Source organism: Schistocerca piceifrons, chromosome 9 (assembly GCF_021461385.2).
Source record: "Schistocerca piceifrons isolate TAMUIC-IGC-003096 chromosome 9, iqSchPice1.1, whole genome shotgun sequence".
Taxonomy (NCBI): domain Eukaryota; kingdom Metazoa; phylum Arthropoda; class Insecta; order Orthoptera; family Acrididae; genus Schistocerca; species Schistocerca piceifrons.
In genome coordinates, this window is record NC_060146.1 from 212,816,913 (window position 1) to 212,836,916 (window position 20,004).

A 20,004-nucleotide genomic window follows, 5' to 3' on the forward strand; every position below is an offset into this window, starting at 1 on the left:
CTGTTAATGTAGGTACAAGTCCATGGAACAGATTCCCAGATATGGGCTGACTGTAGTAACAGAACGCACAGTGTTATCCTCAACACAAGTGTTTAGCAGCGAGAAGGGTATCATCGGGGGTGCCCCAGGGAAGTGTGACGGAACTGCTGTTATTTTCTATATACAGAAATGATCAGGCAGGGCAGAAAATGCGGTTGTTTGCTGGTAATACTGTGGTATACAGGAACGTGCTGTCATTGAGTGACTGTAGGAGGATACAAGATGACTTTGAGAAAATTTCTAGTTGGTGTGAGGAATGGTAGCTAGCTCTAAATGTAGCAAACTTTAAGTTATGCAGATGAGTAGGAAAAACAAAGGCGAAACGTTCGAATATAGCAACAGCAGTGCACTGTTTGACACAGTAGTCATTTAACTATCTGGGTGTAATGTTACAAAGTGGTATGAAATGCAACAAGCATGTAAGTATTGTGTGGGAAAGGCGAATGGTCGACTTCAGTTTATGTGAAGAATTTCAGAAAAGTGTAGTTCATCTGTAAAGACTGCATACAGAATACGAGTAAGATCTATTCCTGAGGATTGCTCGAGTGTTCATGACCTCACTAGCTCGGATTAGAGGAAGACATTGAAGTAATTCAGAGGTGAGCTGCTTGATTTGATAGTGGTAGGTTCGGACAACATACAAGTGCTACGTAGGTGCTCTGGAAACTCAAGTAGGAATCCCTGTATGGAATGCGACATTCTTTCTGAAAAATATTATTGAGAAAATTTAGAGTAACAGCATTTGAACCTGACTACACAACGATTCCACTGGCACAAACATGTATTTCTGTCAGGAGCATGAAGATAAAATACGAGGAATGGGGGCTCATAAGGTGGTATGTAGAGAATCATATTTTCCTCATTCTGCTTGTGAGTGGAACAAGAAAGGAAATTATTGGTGGTGGTACAGAATATCCTATGCTACACACCACACAGCGGTTTTTGGCGTGTGTACGCAGAAGTAGCAAGAGCTAGATCTTTCTATAGAGTATGTGGGAGTAAGTGGTTGGTGACTCAGAAAAACGTTGCAGTAGATCTTCAGTTATGAAATCTCTCCCCACTCACATCACAGAGCGGAATGAAGATTCCATTACTGACCGGTGCAATAGTGTCCCACCCGACATGCTGAATTTGTGACTGTAGGATGGACCATGGCGCAGACTAATATAAACTCCTGGAAATGGAAAAAAGAACACATTGACACCGGTGTGTCAGACCCACCATACTTGCTCCGGACACTGCGAGAGGGCTGTACAAGCAATGATCACACGCACGGCACAGTGGACACACCAGGAACCGCGGTGTTGGCCGTCGAATGGCGCTAGCTGCGCAGCAATTGTGCACCGCCGCCGTCAGTGTCAGCCAGTTTGCCGTGGCATACGGAGCTCCATCGCAGTCTTTAACACTGGTAGCATGCCGCGACAGCGTGGACGTGACCCGTATGTGCAGTTGACGGACTTTGAGCGAGGGCGTACAGTGGGCATGCGGGAGGCCGGGTGGACGTACCGCCGAATTGCTCAACACGTGGGGCGTGAGGTCTCCACAGTACATCGATGTTGTCGCCAGTGGTCGGCGGAAGGTGCACGTGCCCGTCGACCTGGGACCGGACCGCAGCGACGCACGGATGCACGCCAAGACCGTAGGATCCTACGCAGTGCCGTAGGGGACCGCACCGCCACTTCCCAGCAAATTAGGGACACTGTTCCTCCTGCGGTATCGGCGAGGACCATTCGCAACCGTCTCCATGAAGCTGGGCTACGGTCCCGCACACCGTTAGGCCGTCTTCCGCTCACGCCCCAACATCGTGCAGCCCGCCTCCAGTGGTGTCGCGACAGGCGTGAATGGAGGGTCGAATGGAGACGTGTCGTCTTCAGCGATGAGAGTCGCTTCTGCCTTGGTGCCAATGATGGTCGTATGCGTGTTTGGCGCCGTGCAGGTGAGCGCCACAATCAGGACTGCATACGAACGAGGCACACAGGGCCAAACCCGGCATCATGGTGTGGGGAGCGATCTCCTACACTGGCCGTACACCACTGGTGATCGTCGAGGGGACACTGAATAGTGCACGGTACTTCCAAACCGTCATCGAACCCATCGTTCTACCATTCCTAGACCGGCAAGGGAACTTGCTGTTCCAACAGGACAATGCACGTCCACATGTATCCCGTGCCACCCAACGTGCTCTAGAAGGTGTAAGTCAACTACCCTGGCCAGCAAGATCTCCGGATCTGTCCCCCATTGAGCATGTTTGGGACTGGATGAAGCGTCGTCTCACGCGGTCTGCACGTCCAGCACGAACGCTGGTCCAACTGAGGCGCCAGGTGGAAATGGCATGGCAAGCCGTTCCACAGGACTACATCCAGCATCTCTACGATCGTCTCCATTGGAGAATAGCAGCCTGCATTGCTGCGAAAGGTGGATATACACTGTACTAGTGCCGACATTGTGCATGCTCTGTTGCCTGTGTCTATGTGCCTGTGGTTCTGTCAATGTGATCATGTGATGTATCTGACCCCAGGAATGTGTCAATAAAGTTTCCCCTTCCTGGGACAATGAATTCACGGTGTTCTTATTTCAATTTCCAGGAGTGTATTATGGAGGATGTACATGTGTGTGTTTTTATACCATATTTTTGAGAGCAGCTTTGTGCACTATGAAAAGAATAGAAACAAACAAATGTCAGCTCTTTAGAATGCTGCATCAATTCAGAAAAGACAGTTTCCAAGCAGCTGGCATATAAGCCCATTTAACACTTCACTATGAAAGAGGCTCAGCAGAGTGAAAGCACTTGTTACGTCACTCTGGAAGATGCAAGCTGCAAGAAACTGACTCACTTCTCCCAACTTTGTCGTCACACTGATCCTTGGGCTCTTTGGTCACTCGCTGATTCACTACTGGGTATCCTCTCACTGCTCCCATACCGTTCCCCACTCCATATGGAGCAAGTTGCAAGGCACCTCACGCACTGAGTCGCCTTGAAATACTCTTGGCTCACTCAGTGACTCAACTTGGAATTCGATTCGATTCTTTCTTGATTCAGGACTCTCCATTTCAGCTTATTATGAATATTATCCATCATAATAATAATAGTATGTTGTTGTTGTTGTGCCTTCAGTCCTGAGACTGGTTCGATGCAGCTCTCCATGCTACTCTATCCTGTGCAAGCTGCTTCATCTCCCAGAACGTACTGCAGCCTACATCCTCCTGAATCTGCTTAGTGTATTCATCTCTAGGTCTCCCTCTACGATTTTTACCCTCCACGCTGCCCTCCAGTACTAAATTGGTGATCCCTTGATGCCTCAGAACAAGTCCTATCAACCGATCCCATCTTCTAGTCAAGTTGTACCACAAACTCCTCTTCTCCCCAATTCTATTCAATACCTCCTCATTAGTTATGTGGTCTACCCATCGAATCTTCAGCATTCTTATGTAGCACCACATTTCGAAAGCTTCTATTCTCTTCTTGTCCAAACTATTTACCACCCATGTTTCACTTCCATACATGGCTACACTCCATACAAATACTTTCAGAAGCGACTTCCTGACACTTAAAACCATACTCGATGTTAACAAATTTCTTTTCTTCACAAACGCTGTCCTTGCCATTGCCAGTCAGCATTTTATATCCTCTCTACTTCGACCATCATCAGTTATTTTGCTCCCCAAATAGCTAAACTTCTTTACTACTTTAAGTGTCTCATTTCCTAATCTAATTCCCTCAGCATCACCCGATTTAATTCTACCACATTCCATTATCCTCGTTTTGCTTTTGTTGATGTTCATCTTATCCCCTCCTTTCATGACACTGTCTATTCCGTTCAACTGCTCTTCCAAGTCCATTGCTGTCTCTGACAGAATTATGATGTCATCGGCAAACCTCAAAGTTTTTACATCTTCTCCATGGATTTTTATACGTACTCCGAATTTTTCTTTTGTTTCCTTTACTGCTTGCTCAATATACAGATTGAATAACATCGGGGAGAGGCTACAACCCTGTCTCACTCCTTTCCCAACCACTGCTTCCCTTTCATGCCCGTCGACTCTTATAACTGCCATCTGCTTTCTGTACAAATTGTAAATAGTCTTTCGCTCCATGTATTTTACCCCTGCCACCTTCAGAATTTGAAAGAGAGTATTCCAATCAACGTTGTCAAAAGCTTTCTCTAAGTCTACAAATGCTAGAAACGTAGGTTTGCCTTTCCTTAATCTAGCTTCTAATATAAGTCGTAGGGTCAGTATTGCATCACGTGTTCCAATATTTCTACGGAATTCAAACTGATCTTCCCCGAGGTAGGCTTCTACCAGTTTTTCCATTCGTCTGTAAAGAATTCGCGTTAGTATTTTGCAGCTGTGACTTATTAAACATGGTCTTTGATTAATTTGCACGGAGATGACCACACTCGCTGCTGCCTCCATGCTGTCACTCATATGCATCAGTTCTTCTGCACATCTACACACATCTTTGGCTAAGGGGAGATGTGTGATTTTCTCTGTCTCTGCCTGAATCCCCTTAAGTCCATATGGAATGTTTCTCTCATTAGCTTTCTGAGCACCAGGTTAAAAAATATTGATGACACACCATCTCCTTGGCTCAACACTTTGTTTATGTAAAAGTTCTCAGTAGCTTGTTTCCTAGGCTTCACTTTGCTTTTTGAATAAGTGAGACAAAATCTAACTGGGCTGTTGAGTTGCATGGGTGTTCTAAACTCAGTTAGGCAATTCAAAAGACTCTCCCAGTCGATGGTGTAACATTCCTTCTTAAACCGAAAGTTATGAAAAGCATATGAAGGACTCCACCATATTCACACATCTTCTTAGTAAACTGTTGCTGTAGAAACATGTTGTCCCCGGTTAAATGGTGCTTTCTGAAACTCCCCAATATTTACCAACCAACTCTTCTGCAAGCAGCTAGATTCTATCCAGTGTTCAACTGCACAAGATTCTATAGCAGATGTCAAGGAGGGCAGTTCCTCTGTAGTTGGTGGATTCTATTTTGTCTCCTCCATAATCCAGATCATCTTGATTATTTGGTGAATTTTCTTGTGGAGTCTCTCCACTTCAGCATGAATGACTTCTGCTTGGATTCCATCTACTGCTGGACTTTCGTTCTTCTTCAGCTGCATTATTTGCTTCATTATTTCTTTCAATTTGAGTGATAGCTAATTTAAATGCATAATGTCAGGAGGTTGAAATCTGAACAGATCTTCTGGTTCATCATAGTTGAGGAGCTCCCAGAAGCATTGTTTCCATGTCTCAGCAATGTCTAAAATATTGGTGAGTATGGTCCAGTTATTGTCCTTAATGAACTTCTTAATGAAGTTAATTTTACAGTACATCTTTTGTGACTCTTTTCCAAAGAAATCCTTTTGAGTCTCCTCTATCATTCCTTTGACAAATGTTCTCTTTGCTCTCCTCAGCATTGCTTGGTTAGTTCTCAGTACTTCAAGCATCCATCGAGCAAAATCTGCACCTTGTATCCAGCCGTCCTTGGCTTCTCCTACTGGATAATACCAAAACGCATTTGTCCCCAAATCAAATCTTATTTCCCCTGTCCTCTTCTTGGTGACTGCATTTGCCACTTCATTTACAGCATCTTTGACTTTTTCCCAGACCGCTTCTGCGTCCTTTGTGAATTCTCTCGCTGCAGAATTTCAAATCGGTTGCCAAGTTGGAGCTGAAATTTAACTTACTTTGTAGTATCTTCGAATGCATCTATGTTGTAGTGTACTAATTTCTTAAGATTGTTTCTGACTCTGTAAGTGGTGGTAGCAGCTTTTCACTAGGAAGCAGTCAGTCCTGCATTCAGCATCCTATACTGTCTTTGCATCCATTATCCCGTTCTTAGCTTTTATGTCACTTGCAATTTCTATCTGTTTTACGATCTGGTGACCCTCAAGTTGATTTGTGTATATCCTCCCACTGAAAATTTGTGCTGTTGATGAACATCCCTTTCAATGTTGCAAAGGTTGTGAAACTGATGCTATTGGTGTTGCTAAGCTCATCTAAACTGTCTTTCCCAGTTGTTATAAGTAATACATCTTGTCTTTCCACTTCAGCATTGCCCTGAAGGACTTAAACATTGTTACTTAGGATGCCATCCACAACTACCTTCAGTTCCATGTAGAATTCATCTTTCATTTGGGATATGCTTTTTTCTGTGCATGCATGGCATTTCACATCTCATTTCTGTTGGTAATACTACTATCCTAGAGATCACTAACGAGAGCCTTGCTCACACAAAACCCCATCCCCAAAGTGTCAGGTTTTCACAGCTCCCTTAAAAACAGTTTATACTTTTCAACATCAAGGGTACGAGTATCGTCTTGATGAGCCTTCTGTAAAATGAGAGTAAATCGATCCCGCATCTTTCAATCCCCTTGAATAAATTTGAGACACGTTTTATATGAACTACGAATATTTGTTCAAATGTGTGTGAAATCTTATGGGACTTAACTGCTAAGGTCATCAGTCCCTAAGCTTACACACTACTTAACCTAAATTATCCTAAGGACAAACACACACACCCATGCCCGAGGGAGGACTCGAACCTCCGCCGGGACCAGCCGCACAGTCTATGACTGCAGCGCCTTAGACCGCTCGGCTAATCCCTCGCGGCCAACTACGAATATTTGATGTTCCGAATTGTATACCTTGTTCGCACAGTTTTCATCTATTTTGTATTATGAAATTCTAAGGGTTCCTTGTAGTCTGTTTTTTACTAAAAAGTTTTCTCTGAGGGGGGTGATAACACATCACTGACACTCGACCTGCGGGACCAACATTTTTAATTCTGGGGTAACCATTCTCTAGATGAACTGCTTTCTCTACAGCTGTTCAGTTTCATTTCCCCTTTTCTTCAAAGGATGAAGGGTAGGCAGTGAGAAGAAAGAGCAATCTGACATGCGCTGCATTTGGTTCACTAACTCAAGACATGTCTGGCATGGGTGACACAAACCTCTCTGCTCACATGGACAATGCTACTTTCAGGTGGTGTCTCCTGGAGAGGAAAGGTTGTTATCACCAAATATCTGCTCTAAAATGACTGTAACAATAAGGGGCAACATTCCCAGCTCGAAATCACCTGCCATGCTTAGGGCAATCATGTTTTCCAAACAGAGCTTTTACTGAAAACGAAATGTATGACCTTTCAGAAAACTTAAAACTACAATGCAAATAATAGAAAATTATGAATTCTGTTTATACATTGTTTCAAAAATGTTTAAAATAACAGGAGCAGTGATCTTCAATTAAAAAGGTGGAGCATCTTCCTTTCATTTATTTTTATAAGTGGATGGTGAGTCGTGAGACAGGGAAAAAAAAGGTCAGTTCATTCAAGTGAGTGTGTAACTGGTTCTCAACTGATCTCTGAAATGGAAGGTGTTGCCTATCTGTAGTCATGGCCCTCCCTCCATGTCTCAACCATGAGGATCGAGAGGCCACTGATGTAGAAGTGCATCTATATGGCATGATCTCAGGTCTTCCATTGGCATGACACACATGGGTCTTCCCATGGACTGCCATGCTTTGAGCACACTAAATGCTGGGTTCCATACCTTACTTGGTTGGGAACCACTTATTAGCATGTCATCTACAGCGATCTCTGCAGCCTCTTCTGAAATGCAACTTCAGAACGTGTTGGTGTCTTTTAACACCTTATTTTATTCTTCTATATGTGAGGTATGCTCAGAATGTTTAGCCATATTTTTTGTTACTTCTTGTAAAGTTACCATTGTCCTTTCTAGCTTTTAAAGCACATTTTAGACTGGCAGAAATGTGATGACTGATTTCATGCTTCTATGGAAGGTGAATATGTATGTGGATATAACCACAAAACAGGGGAAGAGGGATGATACTGCTCAAGGTACTGCATCCTCGTCTATCAGGAGGAAGTATTAAATTCATATTTTTTTTTATTTTTACATTTTCAACGAACCATTATAAATGAATGTTAGAACGTTCCTTTTAATACCACACTGGTTGAATTCTCCCACACTCTCGAAATACTGACCTAGTTTCTCATTCATCACGCATTAAATCTTAAGAGAAATAAGCAAATTACAAAAAATGGTGAAAAAGTTTTATTGCATTACCAAATTCTTGGCTTGTATTTTTCATGAAAGGAAAACAAAACACAGGTATTTCCATTCTGCTTTGGAGTGCAGCTATAAACAGCAATTACATTGTCTTGTTAGCATCAAGTTGTAAGGTACTCATTTAATGCAAATGTCGAGCACATAATAGACTTTACTGCATTTGGAAAAAAAATCACCATTCTTGCAGAGAGTAAAGTACTGCTCAGTATCACATTACATAAGAGTTACAGGTCATTTCATATAAAAAAGTGATTATCAGACAGTAATGCCACATTGTCTCAAAACATTCTACCTTTGTGGAAAGTGTTTCACAGATTTTTAATTATTAAAAGCCTTACTGCCAAGTTCTTTCAAGGTCTTTGAATCCACACTTGGGTACAATCGTAGTGTAGTTCCAACTAATACATAATTTTCTTTAACACAGTGTCAAACAATTGCCTGCCAGTCTTTTTGACGCCAATATAGCACTGAAGATATGAACCAAACAGCAAATGTGAGCTTTACAACCTGAGTTAGCAGGTATACCACATTATGCCAAAAGCAGGAACCACATGCATAGCATGATGGTCAAGGATGAAGAATATTTATGCTGCATAACTTCACATACACAAATGCTGCAGATATAGGCATTACTAACTGATAACACCACATTATTTTAACACATTAATGAAGTACACTGAAAGAAATATTTATATTCACAACAAGATTGTCTCCCATAAAATAACTAGGATTCACATCCGCAATCAATCTATATTCCTCTTCAGTAATATTGAGATATTCTCGTTTACTAATAACAAAAACGTAACTTCACAAAGAAATCAACTACTTGTCCAAAGAAGTACCCTCAATGTTACTGCAACATAAACAGCAGCACAGTCACTATAATGATAATAATAATAATAATAATAATAATAATAATAATACATTAATGAGTTAAAAAACAATACATTCTTGTTAACAAAAAACTTGGCTTTCAACATATGCATGTAATACACACATTAAAAACCAACACTGAGTCTATGACTTCAAATGAATGTAACAAAGGTATAAATTTCTGCTGAAGAGGAACAGAGTCCAGTATTAACATCTTGCCTTAAATTTGAACTTCTACAGATTGTAGACAAATATCTGCACCAATTAATTTGTCTTCCAGCAAACACAGAGGTATGTAGTAGACATTCAAATTTGCAAGTCCTGCTGGACTGAATCCGTTGCTTGTAAAATAATTCCAGTAGATGAGCAATATCACACCTGAAGTGTCAACAGTTCCACTTATTTAACACAACTACTAAGTATTCTATTTCATTACTACTGCACTCTGGGTTGCACTGCACATCATCTTCCTGTTAACAGTAACAGGTGCCGAACACAATGCTCATCAAAAATTGTGCATGGCACTCTTTTTACTATGGGTGATTGCACATTTCCATCTGATATTTTAATATTGTACAATTATTCTTCGTGAAATGAGATATGCTAGGTCTCTTTGGGTGTTTCTGTATAGGAAATTTCATACATTCTGAAGTTGATTATGTACCTAGTCAATAAAAGATTTAATATGAAAACTACCAACACCTGTTCTAGAAATCCAATTCAAACAAATTATATCTTCCAGAGCACAAAATGCACAATTTCAACAGGCAAGAGGCAGGTCAGTTCATTCACAGTTGTTAGCACTTAATTCAAAGCATGCAACAGGCTAACTTACTCAGACAGTTAAACATATATTTATAATATTTATTCATTTCTCCACTTTATTATTTTCCGTATCTTTTCGAAATATCCAGCTGCTCATTCTTACATGCCTGATACTTTAATGAAAAAATAGAGACAACTACTCCAGCACCACAATGCCATAAATTTCATTACCTTCCATATTTAAAAGATCACTGATTCTGATACTCAACCCAAAAGTAGACTTTCTCCTCAATTTGTGAAGTGAAGGATGACACTCTGAAGATTTATGCTATTGTAATGCTAATTAAGGTGAGTGATTCATGTTTTGAGATCTTGAAAGGCATTTTCTGAACACACATCAGTTGTGAGTGAAGAAACACTGTACAGCAGATTTAATGTGACAAAGTAGAAAAACTTCACACACTATTTTTATTGATTAGGTGACTTACATATGAAGCAAAATGAGGTCATCAATGTTTCTTTTCTTTTTGGTTCAGGCACTGTATTCCAAAAATAAAAATGAAGAAACATATAAAAAGATTCCTTTGGTTATTAGTTTTATTTGTTTGATGATTACATGATTGTCGCCTCAGTATTAGAGAGCATGTCTCACGATCTTAGAATGCATCCTTACTGAAGCTGCTTCATGTGGCATTGACAGTGTCGTTATTATGTATCTTCTGATCTCACCCCTTTTGTAAGTACTATACTTAGCTCCACACAAGCCCACAGACAAATTGAAATGAATCACTTGTCTCAAACAAAACAGCTAATAGGGGTATAATACACTTTGGCATAAATTTGACATTGGATGGTACAAATCTAAGTGTAGGAGTGAAGACCACCTTATGTGAATTGTTATCCTGGCAACATAAGAAATACTTATTAAGGCCACTCTATGATGCAGTCAGCCTTGAACCTTGAAATACAATTATATGTAACATGTAGGAATATGTTGTGCATGACTAGTTCTGTCAAATTGTCAACACATTTTTAAAGAAAGCAATTTTGGAATCAAATTCAATCATAGCCTGGCTTATGCCGTTTAAAACTATGGTATGTCAGATACAAGAAACTATATGGTATGGGAATACACACACCTTATTCAATCTGATGCATGAAATAATAAGCCACTGATGATAACATAGTCAAAATTGATGGGTACAACAGTTATGGATCCCAATTTCTCACTTGGAGCACAAATATATTTCAAGCAGGCAGCCAACTACACAGAAAGCTTCAGATACTCATTGAAATGTAAGTGGGCAACCCGACTTACTACTTTGTTGTTACATTCTTAAATTGCCCATTACACTGAATATGATACAGTGTTCTTTTCACAGTATATGTCATCACTCCTACTAACTATAGTTTCTGTATGTAGTTATTTTCAGACACAACTGAAACTGTAATCTTCCTGAAAACACTGGAACTGTGCAAGCACATCAAATAGTAAATAAACTGAACCCAATTCTCTGTAAGACTATAAACTGTTTTGGCTAGAAACCTTTTCACTTACATTAAACTCTTGCTAAAATCTGCTTAAGTACTAGACTTGTGTCATGCATGCATATATATAGAGGTAAACACAAACATACAACATACATATAAAGGGAAACATATCAATAAATAACAAAAGTGTGATACCCTTCGTCTTTTACAGTCAGCTACACAAAGACACACATAGAGATACATTTAATGTTTCAAAAAAATTAAAAAGTGTCACCAAGTGTGACAAAATAAGGCACCTCCAGAATCTTCTCTTCTTATTGTATACTTATAAATGGTAAAACACTTAGAGTTTCCTATATGTGGTGTGTGTGTGTGTGTGTGTGTGTGTGTGTGTGTGTGTACATGTCCGTGTAAGGAACGACAAAACCTTTCAGTCAACACTGGAGAACCAATCACTATAGCACTCTGGTTACAAACATGTGGCGTGGAATGTGTAATAATGAAACTAAAAACACTACTTTCCACGAACACATTCAGCCACTGCCTATATTATGGCACATGCCCATCTATCGCTCTGGCACTTCGAGACGCAACAGCACAGTATTTTTATTTTAGTTCCACTATTTAAGTCACAACGAGCAATACAGTTTGAATGAAGCACATCACGCATGTGTTCTTCGGTCAGGGTTTGGTGTTTTTGGAATACTATATTAGCCAGCAATGTTGCTCCTCTTGTCCTCATTCTTCTTCAAATTCATCCGCAAGTAGAGCATTTATAGATGACGCCTCTTCAGTCCCAGTTTTGACATGAAAGTGATTTTATCTGAAAAAAAAAATAGTATTAATCGAGTCATAAGAACATTCATAAAACAGCTGTGCAGGTACTAACAGAATAGAAGTACTTTATCTGGACTACCAGATGTACAACAGGTTCAGTTATCCTATGAAAGGAATAAATATAATCACAAAATGCAATGGCAATGTTTAGGCATATCTTCCTCGTACCGAGAATTTTAAAAATGGTGGTAGAGGTGAGTAGAAAGGAAAGAGAAGAAATTAGAACATAATTAGAGATTCACCAGAGGGATTAATAATGCTGCCAACAGCACTAAAATAGTTCGTTTAAGTTTGAGGACTAAGATTACTGGATAGCAACTACGAAACCAACAGCTGCCTCTACCAACACAGTCAGCTGCTAGCAACCCTGTGTGCCTGTTCTTCATGAACGATCCAGTTCTGTTGACTTACCTCCATCTCTCGCTCTCCTTCCTTGATGTCAGTGCACACTATTTGTACTGTGGGTAAGGAATTTTGATGTACAGTCCCATGCAGCAAACCATTACCTCCAAAGGTTCTGCTCCCCTGTCCACCACCATTCATTTTGGATCTATTACGTATCTTCAAAGTACAACGTATTGTTCATATTCAGGATGGCTTATCAGGAACCAATACAACATTCTCGATTCAAGTGTTCTGTTGCATGCTAAATCATTAACACAGGGCCATACATTTACTTGAGAAAACCTCAGAACTGATTTGTTTCCCAACAGTTAACCTTTTTTGTTCAAGTCTTTAAAGATGGTACTAATGCTTCAGAAGGTACAAAGGGGGCTTCAAAAAGAATAACCTGATTTTAACAATTTATATTTATTGATAAACACATTCTGCAAGACTGACAAGTTGCACCATACTCAAAAAATCTTGAAGTTTTTTGCAGTGTTATCACGACTACTTTTTAACCTGATTAAAAACCATGCCCAAATAGTAGGAAGAAACCACAGGTCACACCCATTTACACGATGAGTGGCAGCAGTCATTTGCAAAACTGCCGTCCAATACCTATGACAATCGTGAGCTGTAGAATCTTCCAGCATATACTTAGCAGGACTGAAACAAGGTACCTGGAATGGACTGCGGAAACATTAGTCGTGGAAACAAAGCTAGTGGTTTTCTCACAAGACACGGACCAAGGGCAGAGAGATGAAGACCATCTTAACTTCCGAAAAGCACTTGACACACTGGCAAAACGACACCTGTCAATGAAAGTACAGTCATATGGGGTATCAAACGATGCACCGTCTTCGACGGAAGTAGAAAAGCCCCAGCTATATATACTGGGATCCTTGCTGTTCATTTTGCATGTTAATGACCTTGCACACAATATTAATAGCATCATGAGACTTCTTGCAGCTGCTGCACTATCTGTAATGAAGTACTATCTGAAAAATGCCGCACAAATATTTGGTCAGTTCTTTGTTGGACATCAGTTTGTTTCTAAGATTGTTAACTCGCTGTAAATGTTCAGAAATATGAACAGTTCACATTACAAAACGAAAACGCGTAGTTTCCTATAACACCAACATCAATGAGCCATAGTTATTGGAATTGGTCAACTCATACAAACACCTGGACATAACAATTAGTACACTGAAGAGTCAAAGAAACTGGTACACCTGCCTAGTATCATGTAGCCGCCCCCGCCCCCCAAGTGCGCAGAAGTGCCACAACACTACGTGGCATGGCCTCGAATAATGTATGAAGATATGCTGGAGGGGATGACACCATGAACCCTGCAGGGCTGTCCGTACATCAGTAAGAGAGCGAGGGAGTGGAGAACTCTTATGTACACAATGTTGCATGACATTCCAGATATGCTCAAGAGGAAGTGTTTATACTCAGAAGAGTGTTCCTGTAGTAATTCTGGACGTGTGGGGTGTCGCATAGTCCTGCTGGATATGCCCCATCCCGTCGGAATGCACAGTGGACATGAATGGATGTAAGTGATCAGATAGGATGTCACCTGTCAGAGTCGTATCTAGACATATGAGGGGTCCCATATCACTTCAACTGCACGTGTCCCACCAGCTTCAACAGCCCCCTGTAAATATACAGGGTCCGTGGATTCATGAGGTTGTCTCCATACAAGCGCTCAATAAAATTTCAAACGAGACTTGTCCAACCAGTTACCATGTTTCCAGTTATCAACAGTCCAATGTCGGTGTTGACGGGCCCAGGCGAGGCGTAAAGCTTTGTGACGTGCAGTCATCAAGGGTACGAGTAGACCTTCGGTTTCGAAAGCCCATATCAATGATGTTACGTTGAGTGATTCACACGGTGACACTTGTTGATGGCCCAACATTGAAATCTGTATCAATTTGAGGAAGGGTTGCACTTCTGTCACGTTAAAAGATTCTGTTCAGTCGGCGTTGGTCCCGTTCTTGCAGGATCTTTTTCAGCCTCAGCAATATCGGAGATTTGATATTTTACCGGATTCCTGATATTCACGGTACGCTCATGTAATGGTCGTACGGGAAAATCCCCACTTCATCGCTACCTCGGAGATGCTGCGTCTCGTCGCTGGTCCGCCGACTATAACACCACTCAACCTCACTATAACACCACTCAAACTCACTCAAATCTTGATAACCTGCCATTGTAGCAGCAGTAACCGATTTAACAACTGCGCCAGACAAATTGTTGTCTTATACAGGCGTTGCCGACAGCAGCGCCGAATTCTGCCAGTTTAAATATATCTGTATTTGAATGCGCATGCGTATACCAGTTTCATTGCTCTTGTAATGGTTCTCTATTTACTTGACCATTACGGCACTCCAACCCCAGTTCTCGATACCAGTAATATCGTACTACTTTTGTGCGAAGTAACAGACGTATTTTTGTGACAATATTCACATTTGGTTTTATTAGTGTATAGGTACTACGATGTATCGATATATTATAGTTATATGGTTCTTGTCTGCATTCATTTCTATAAGACTGTCATAGTCTTTGACTTACTTGTAACCGTTTTGGCGCGAGTGCGCACAGAGCAGTCTTTGTTTCACTTTGCTGAAGTTAAGTTGTTATTTCGCTTTGTAAAAGAACAGTCAAATCTTGTGTTTGGTTAAAGTGGAAATTAAATATATGAAGTTTGATACAAAACAGTTTTCTTGATGATGTGAGAATTAAGAAGAAGTATATGTGAATTTACAAGAAGTTTAATAAAAATGTGGATCGTGAACACCAAGTCAAAAATTATCATACCATTGTTCTGATCTGGGATTATTTGATCATTAAGAATTTCCTGAAAAATGCATTTGTTAGGTCTTCAAATATTGCTAAAATAAGGATCTGGATCTTCTAGCAGTCAAAGTGGAATCACCCTAGAATCAACAAGATGAGCCATAACAACTTCGACGAAATCTACGTGGGAATCCATTCAAGATAAGTGCCAAAATTAATGACTATTTTACAGTGACCTCATTATTTCCATTCTGACGGTACCATCCACAGTCAAAAACTTTGTTGTTACCCGATAAAGCGAACATACGCTGCGTGAGCAACATTATTAATCTGATTTGTAAGCTACTTTGCCAGTGGTGGTGGTATTGTTAGAGGCTTCATGTAGATGTATGAAAGAGAATGATCACAACACGCCTAATAGCAGGTAAGGCAGGTGGCCGACTTCGCTTCATTGGCAGAACATTGGGAAAACGAATTCAGTGTGGGAGAGTGTGCTCGTGCGACCCAGCATATAATACTGCTCAACTGGTCCAAGGTCTGTTTGTCTCCTGGAAGATCTGAAAAATCTGCACTGGCAGAAACTTTAAGAAAGGCGCCACCTAAGCCGTGGAACCATACTTAAAAATTTCAAGAACCAAATTTAGTGAGGAATCTAAGAATATATTTTAATTCCTTACGTTTCGCTCCCATAGGATCTGCAAAGCGAAGATTGGACAAATCCTAGGGCGCACAGGCGTATTTACGCAATCACTGAACCGGAGCGCTATGTACGGAAGAAAAGGCCAGAAGCCCTAATCAACTGGCGTACTGGGTAGTACCCCCTTGCCATGCACTTCACAGAGTGATTTTCACAGTAGAGATTTAGACTGTAAAACGTTACAAATGACGAAAAAACGCACATCCCGGAATGGAAACGTGTGCTGATATACCAGGCGTGGTCTAGTGTCGGCAAGTGCCTATCCACGCATCGATCGTGCTTGTAACCTCTGTCCGGAGCACGACGCCGTTTCCACTGTGCGGGAGGCTTTTGTGTGCTGCAGCTGAAGTAGCACGAGTCACCGCTCGCAGCCCAGCGTCACGTTCGTTGGTGTTTTGTGGGTCGTTTTGCCTGTGGTGGGAAACATCCCTCATTGGCACACCCAACCAGAAAAGGTTACAAAATTACACTCCACGGAAACCTTCAGCAATGACTTCATAACATGTAGCTCCACTTTTTGATGTTCAAGAATTTCTGCTCTTCAGATTTATTTCCTTGGTATTACCACTCTGAATTTTCTTTTCTCTCTGCTTCGGCCAGCGTAATTTACTTTGCAACACAAATAACGAAACTCATCAATACTTTAAGTGTGTCCTTTCCTAAATTAATTGCCTCAGCATCACCTGCTTTAACTCGACTACATTCTGTTACCCTTGTTTGACTTCAGTTGATGTTCATCCTTTAGCTCCTTTTCAAGACACCATCTTCCAGTCCATTGTCGTCTCTGACAGGACTACAATGTCATCGGCAAAAAAGTCGAAGTTTCAGCATCTTTTCCTTGAAGTTTCGAACCCCTTCCAAATTACTTCTCAGTTCCCTTTAACGCTTGCTCAGCGTACAGATTGAGTTACATCGTGGATACGCTATAACTCTGTCTCAGCCCCTTCCACCGACTTCCTTTCACATTCAAAGACTCTCGGCACTGCAGTCTGGTTTCTGTACACGTTTCAAATAACCTTTTGCTCCTCGTATTTTATCCTTGCTACGTTGTCGAAAGCTCTCTCTAAACCTAAAAATGCTGTAAATGTAGATTTGCTCCGCTCGTTCCTACATTTCACCAATCGGAATCTAAACTGATCTTCCCTGATGACGGCAGATCGCACATAGATACTAAATATTGACGGAAACATACTGCATCCTGTGATACTTAGGCAAACAGAGGCGTTGCTACGCGCTCTCTAGTATAAAAATTCTCCGCGTCTTCTCTGTGGAAACAGCGGGTGTAAGTGACAGGCCTCAAAATAGATCCGTCCTGCTCCTCCTCCTCCTCTATTAATACCTACCGCAGGGTTCCGTTCTCCGTGCTAGACTTGGTGTCTGGTTAGCTCACCCTACTACATTCACGTCGACGTCTTACACACACAGAATGGTTTCGAAGAAGAATGAAGGACTATTTTTTTTTTTTAAGTCGTCATCCACAACGACGTTCCTGTCTGCATCCCATGACGTTTGTTCATTCCAATAGTTCGTGTCTCAAGCTAGAACCACAGGCTGCGTAAAACGTGATTCCAGGTTCATTTGACTTTTTGTATTCGTTTCCTGTTAAACCTACATTCGTATTCGGAAGGCAAAGGCCTCGAACGAAATCTGTTCTTGGTTTAATTCCTTGGAAGCTGATAATGATCATGACGAATGCGATGACGACGGCGTTGGGTGTTATTTTATTGTTGTTATCGGCTATTACCAGCCACGCTGTGGTTCAGTCTGGCCAAACGCAAAAGAAAGAAAAGAGAAAGCACGCATTTCTAATATGTATGGTAACTGGACATACTTTCTAATCATCTCCTCCCCCCTCTACTCTTCCTTCCCCCTTTCTCTGTCCATCACCCACTCCCTCCCTCCCTCCCCCCCCCCCTCTCTCTCTCTCTCTCTCTCTCTCTCTCTCTCTCTCTCTCTCTCTCTCTCTGCCCATCTCATCCTCCATCCTCCCCCTCTCGATGCCCAACTTCTCCTCACCCCTTGCAGAGGTCCATCTTCCGCTCCTTCCCCTCTCTCTCCATGTTCTCCTGAACTTCCCCTCCCCCTCGTGCTGTCCATCACCTCCTCGTCCCCCTTTTCTGTGTCCATCTTCTCTTCACCTTTTCTCTCTACCTCCTCCTTTCCACTTTCTATATTCATTTCCTCCCACCCCTCTGTCCATCTCGTCTTCCCCCATTCTCTCTGACAGTGACGGTTTTTACCCGTATATATTTTTATCGCAAATTCCGATTGTGTAGGAGTATTCTAATCACAAGTCTATAAGCCATAAATACAACTCTCCCGTTTCCTTTCACCATTTCAGTATTATAAATTTTGTAAATACCGTACATTTACACCGGGCGCCTCTCCAAAGAGTCATCGGGTGCACTCTCTTTGGGGTTTCGGCAGATATTTGCACTTTCGTGTTCACATTGTGTAACTGGAGACAGCCCAAACGATTACTGCTCGACGCGTCGTTCACAGGACGCCCAGTGTCAACAGATTGCGTTGGTTTGTTTCCTATCTCTAACAAATTCCTTTCAAAACCGGAATTTCGCGTGCCCGTTCGATAGAGCGGTCCCGAATTACTCTATTCCGGTATTCGTTGCATATTAACAGCAAAAGACAAAGAATAAACAGCAATCCATCATCTACTCAGCATGCTTGGCGGTAGCAGTCACCGCGAGCCAGCGCTGGTCAGTCGCTGCTCGAGTACCGGTTATTCTTCGTCCCTTACCATCCCTGTTAATACAAATCCATAAAACGAATATCGCACTGGACTAACTATGGACCGCTGTAACGAATGGGAACGTAAAATTCCGCTTTAACAATTATTTTGATTGTACCGGGGAACAAACCGCTGTTCGTTAGGGTATCGTGGAAATAACTTTACGAGATTTTTGGTAATAACGTTTCCGCTTTATATATTACATATTTACTTATGTATTTTGTATATATATTAAAAACAGATCTATAAAAAACCCGCGTAGTGGAATGCAACGTTGTCTCAAAATTTCGAAGCAATCGGTCAAGAATAGTTGGAGAGTTACGATTTCTTATGAACGAACATTTATATTATTATTACAAGTAAACACAGCAAATGAGATCATTGTGTTGAATTTCGTATTTTATCAGCAGTCGGACACTCATCAAGCATCTAGGACTGCGTAACGTATCGGCAGGTAATTCGTGGAGACCCCAGTGAAGTGACTTTTTGGAGTTGGTGCACGAGTATTTTTATCAGTGCCACTGCTTTCTGGGGGCCCACTAAGATCTCTTGACAGTCCCCCCACCTTGTCGAGAACCGCTAGTACCACTTTCACTGTCGCTATATTTCAATTTTCAAGTCCTCGTTCCTGACGTGTTTATCAAGATGTTTCTCGTGCACTCTGCTACCTTGAATGGCAATGTCAATGATGCACCCTTTCTTTTTCTTCACAACTGTGATGTCTGGTGTATCGTGTTCCAGCATCCGAGCTGTATGGTCGAGAGTTCCACAGCAAACATAATGTAGACATCACTCGTGGATTACGCCTTAGGCCCGTTCCAACTGGTCGACTGCTGCCTACAAGGCAGTACAAGGAGCGGTCTACGATAGTGGGGCGTGTTATCAGCGTGACGTCAATCCCTGCGGCCGTTATTATCAGCAGATGAATACCGATGATGCCGCTGCTTCGTTATTCAAACAGCCGCTTATCTGTCCTGATGAGGTTGAGTGGATCCCATCCAAGATCTCCCTACCTCAGGAAAACCTGAGGTAATATTGAGAATCGAACACACGTCGTTCCAGACCAAGGGCAGTGGCGCTAACCATTCAGCTACAAAGGCCGTACAAGATCCACAGAATTATTGATTATTGGCTCACGGTTTTGGTATGCCGATAACGGTTTGAACAAGTTATCGCCAAGTTAATTACGTTCTCCAAGAATCGCACCAACTAATCATGATATGTTCAGCACAAATGCCTTTTGCATTTGCCAAGAAACCGAAGGATACGGTCTTGGCTCC

General features: G+C 41.6%; 1 protein-coding gene across 2 annotated transcripts in view; it reads right to left on the bottom strand.

Moving 5' to 3' along the window:
- Window positions 1-8,102: 8,102 nt before the first annotated feature.
- Window positions 8,103-20,004, bottom strand: part of LOC124716903 (putative mediator of RNA polymerase II transcription subunit 12) — a 435,024-nt gene continuing 423,122 nt past the window's right edge. For both annotated transcript variants that reach the window (XM_047243461.1, XM_047243460.1), the window contains one exon: window positions 8,103-12,084. In XM_047243461.1, coding sequence (XP_047099417.1) covers window positions 12,035-12,084 — 50 coding nt within the window. In that variant the 3' untranslated portion in view covers window positions 8,103-12,034. The remainder of the gene's footprint in view (window positions 12,085-20,004) is intronic.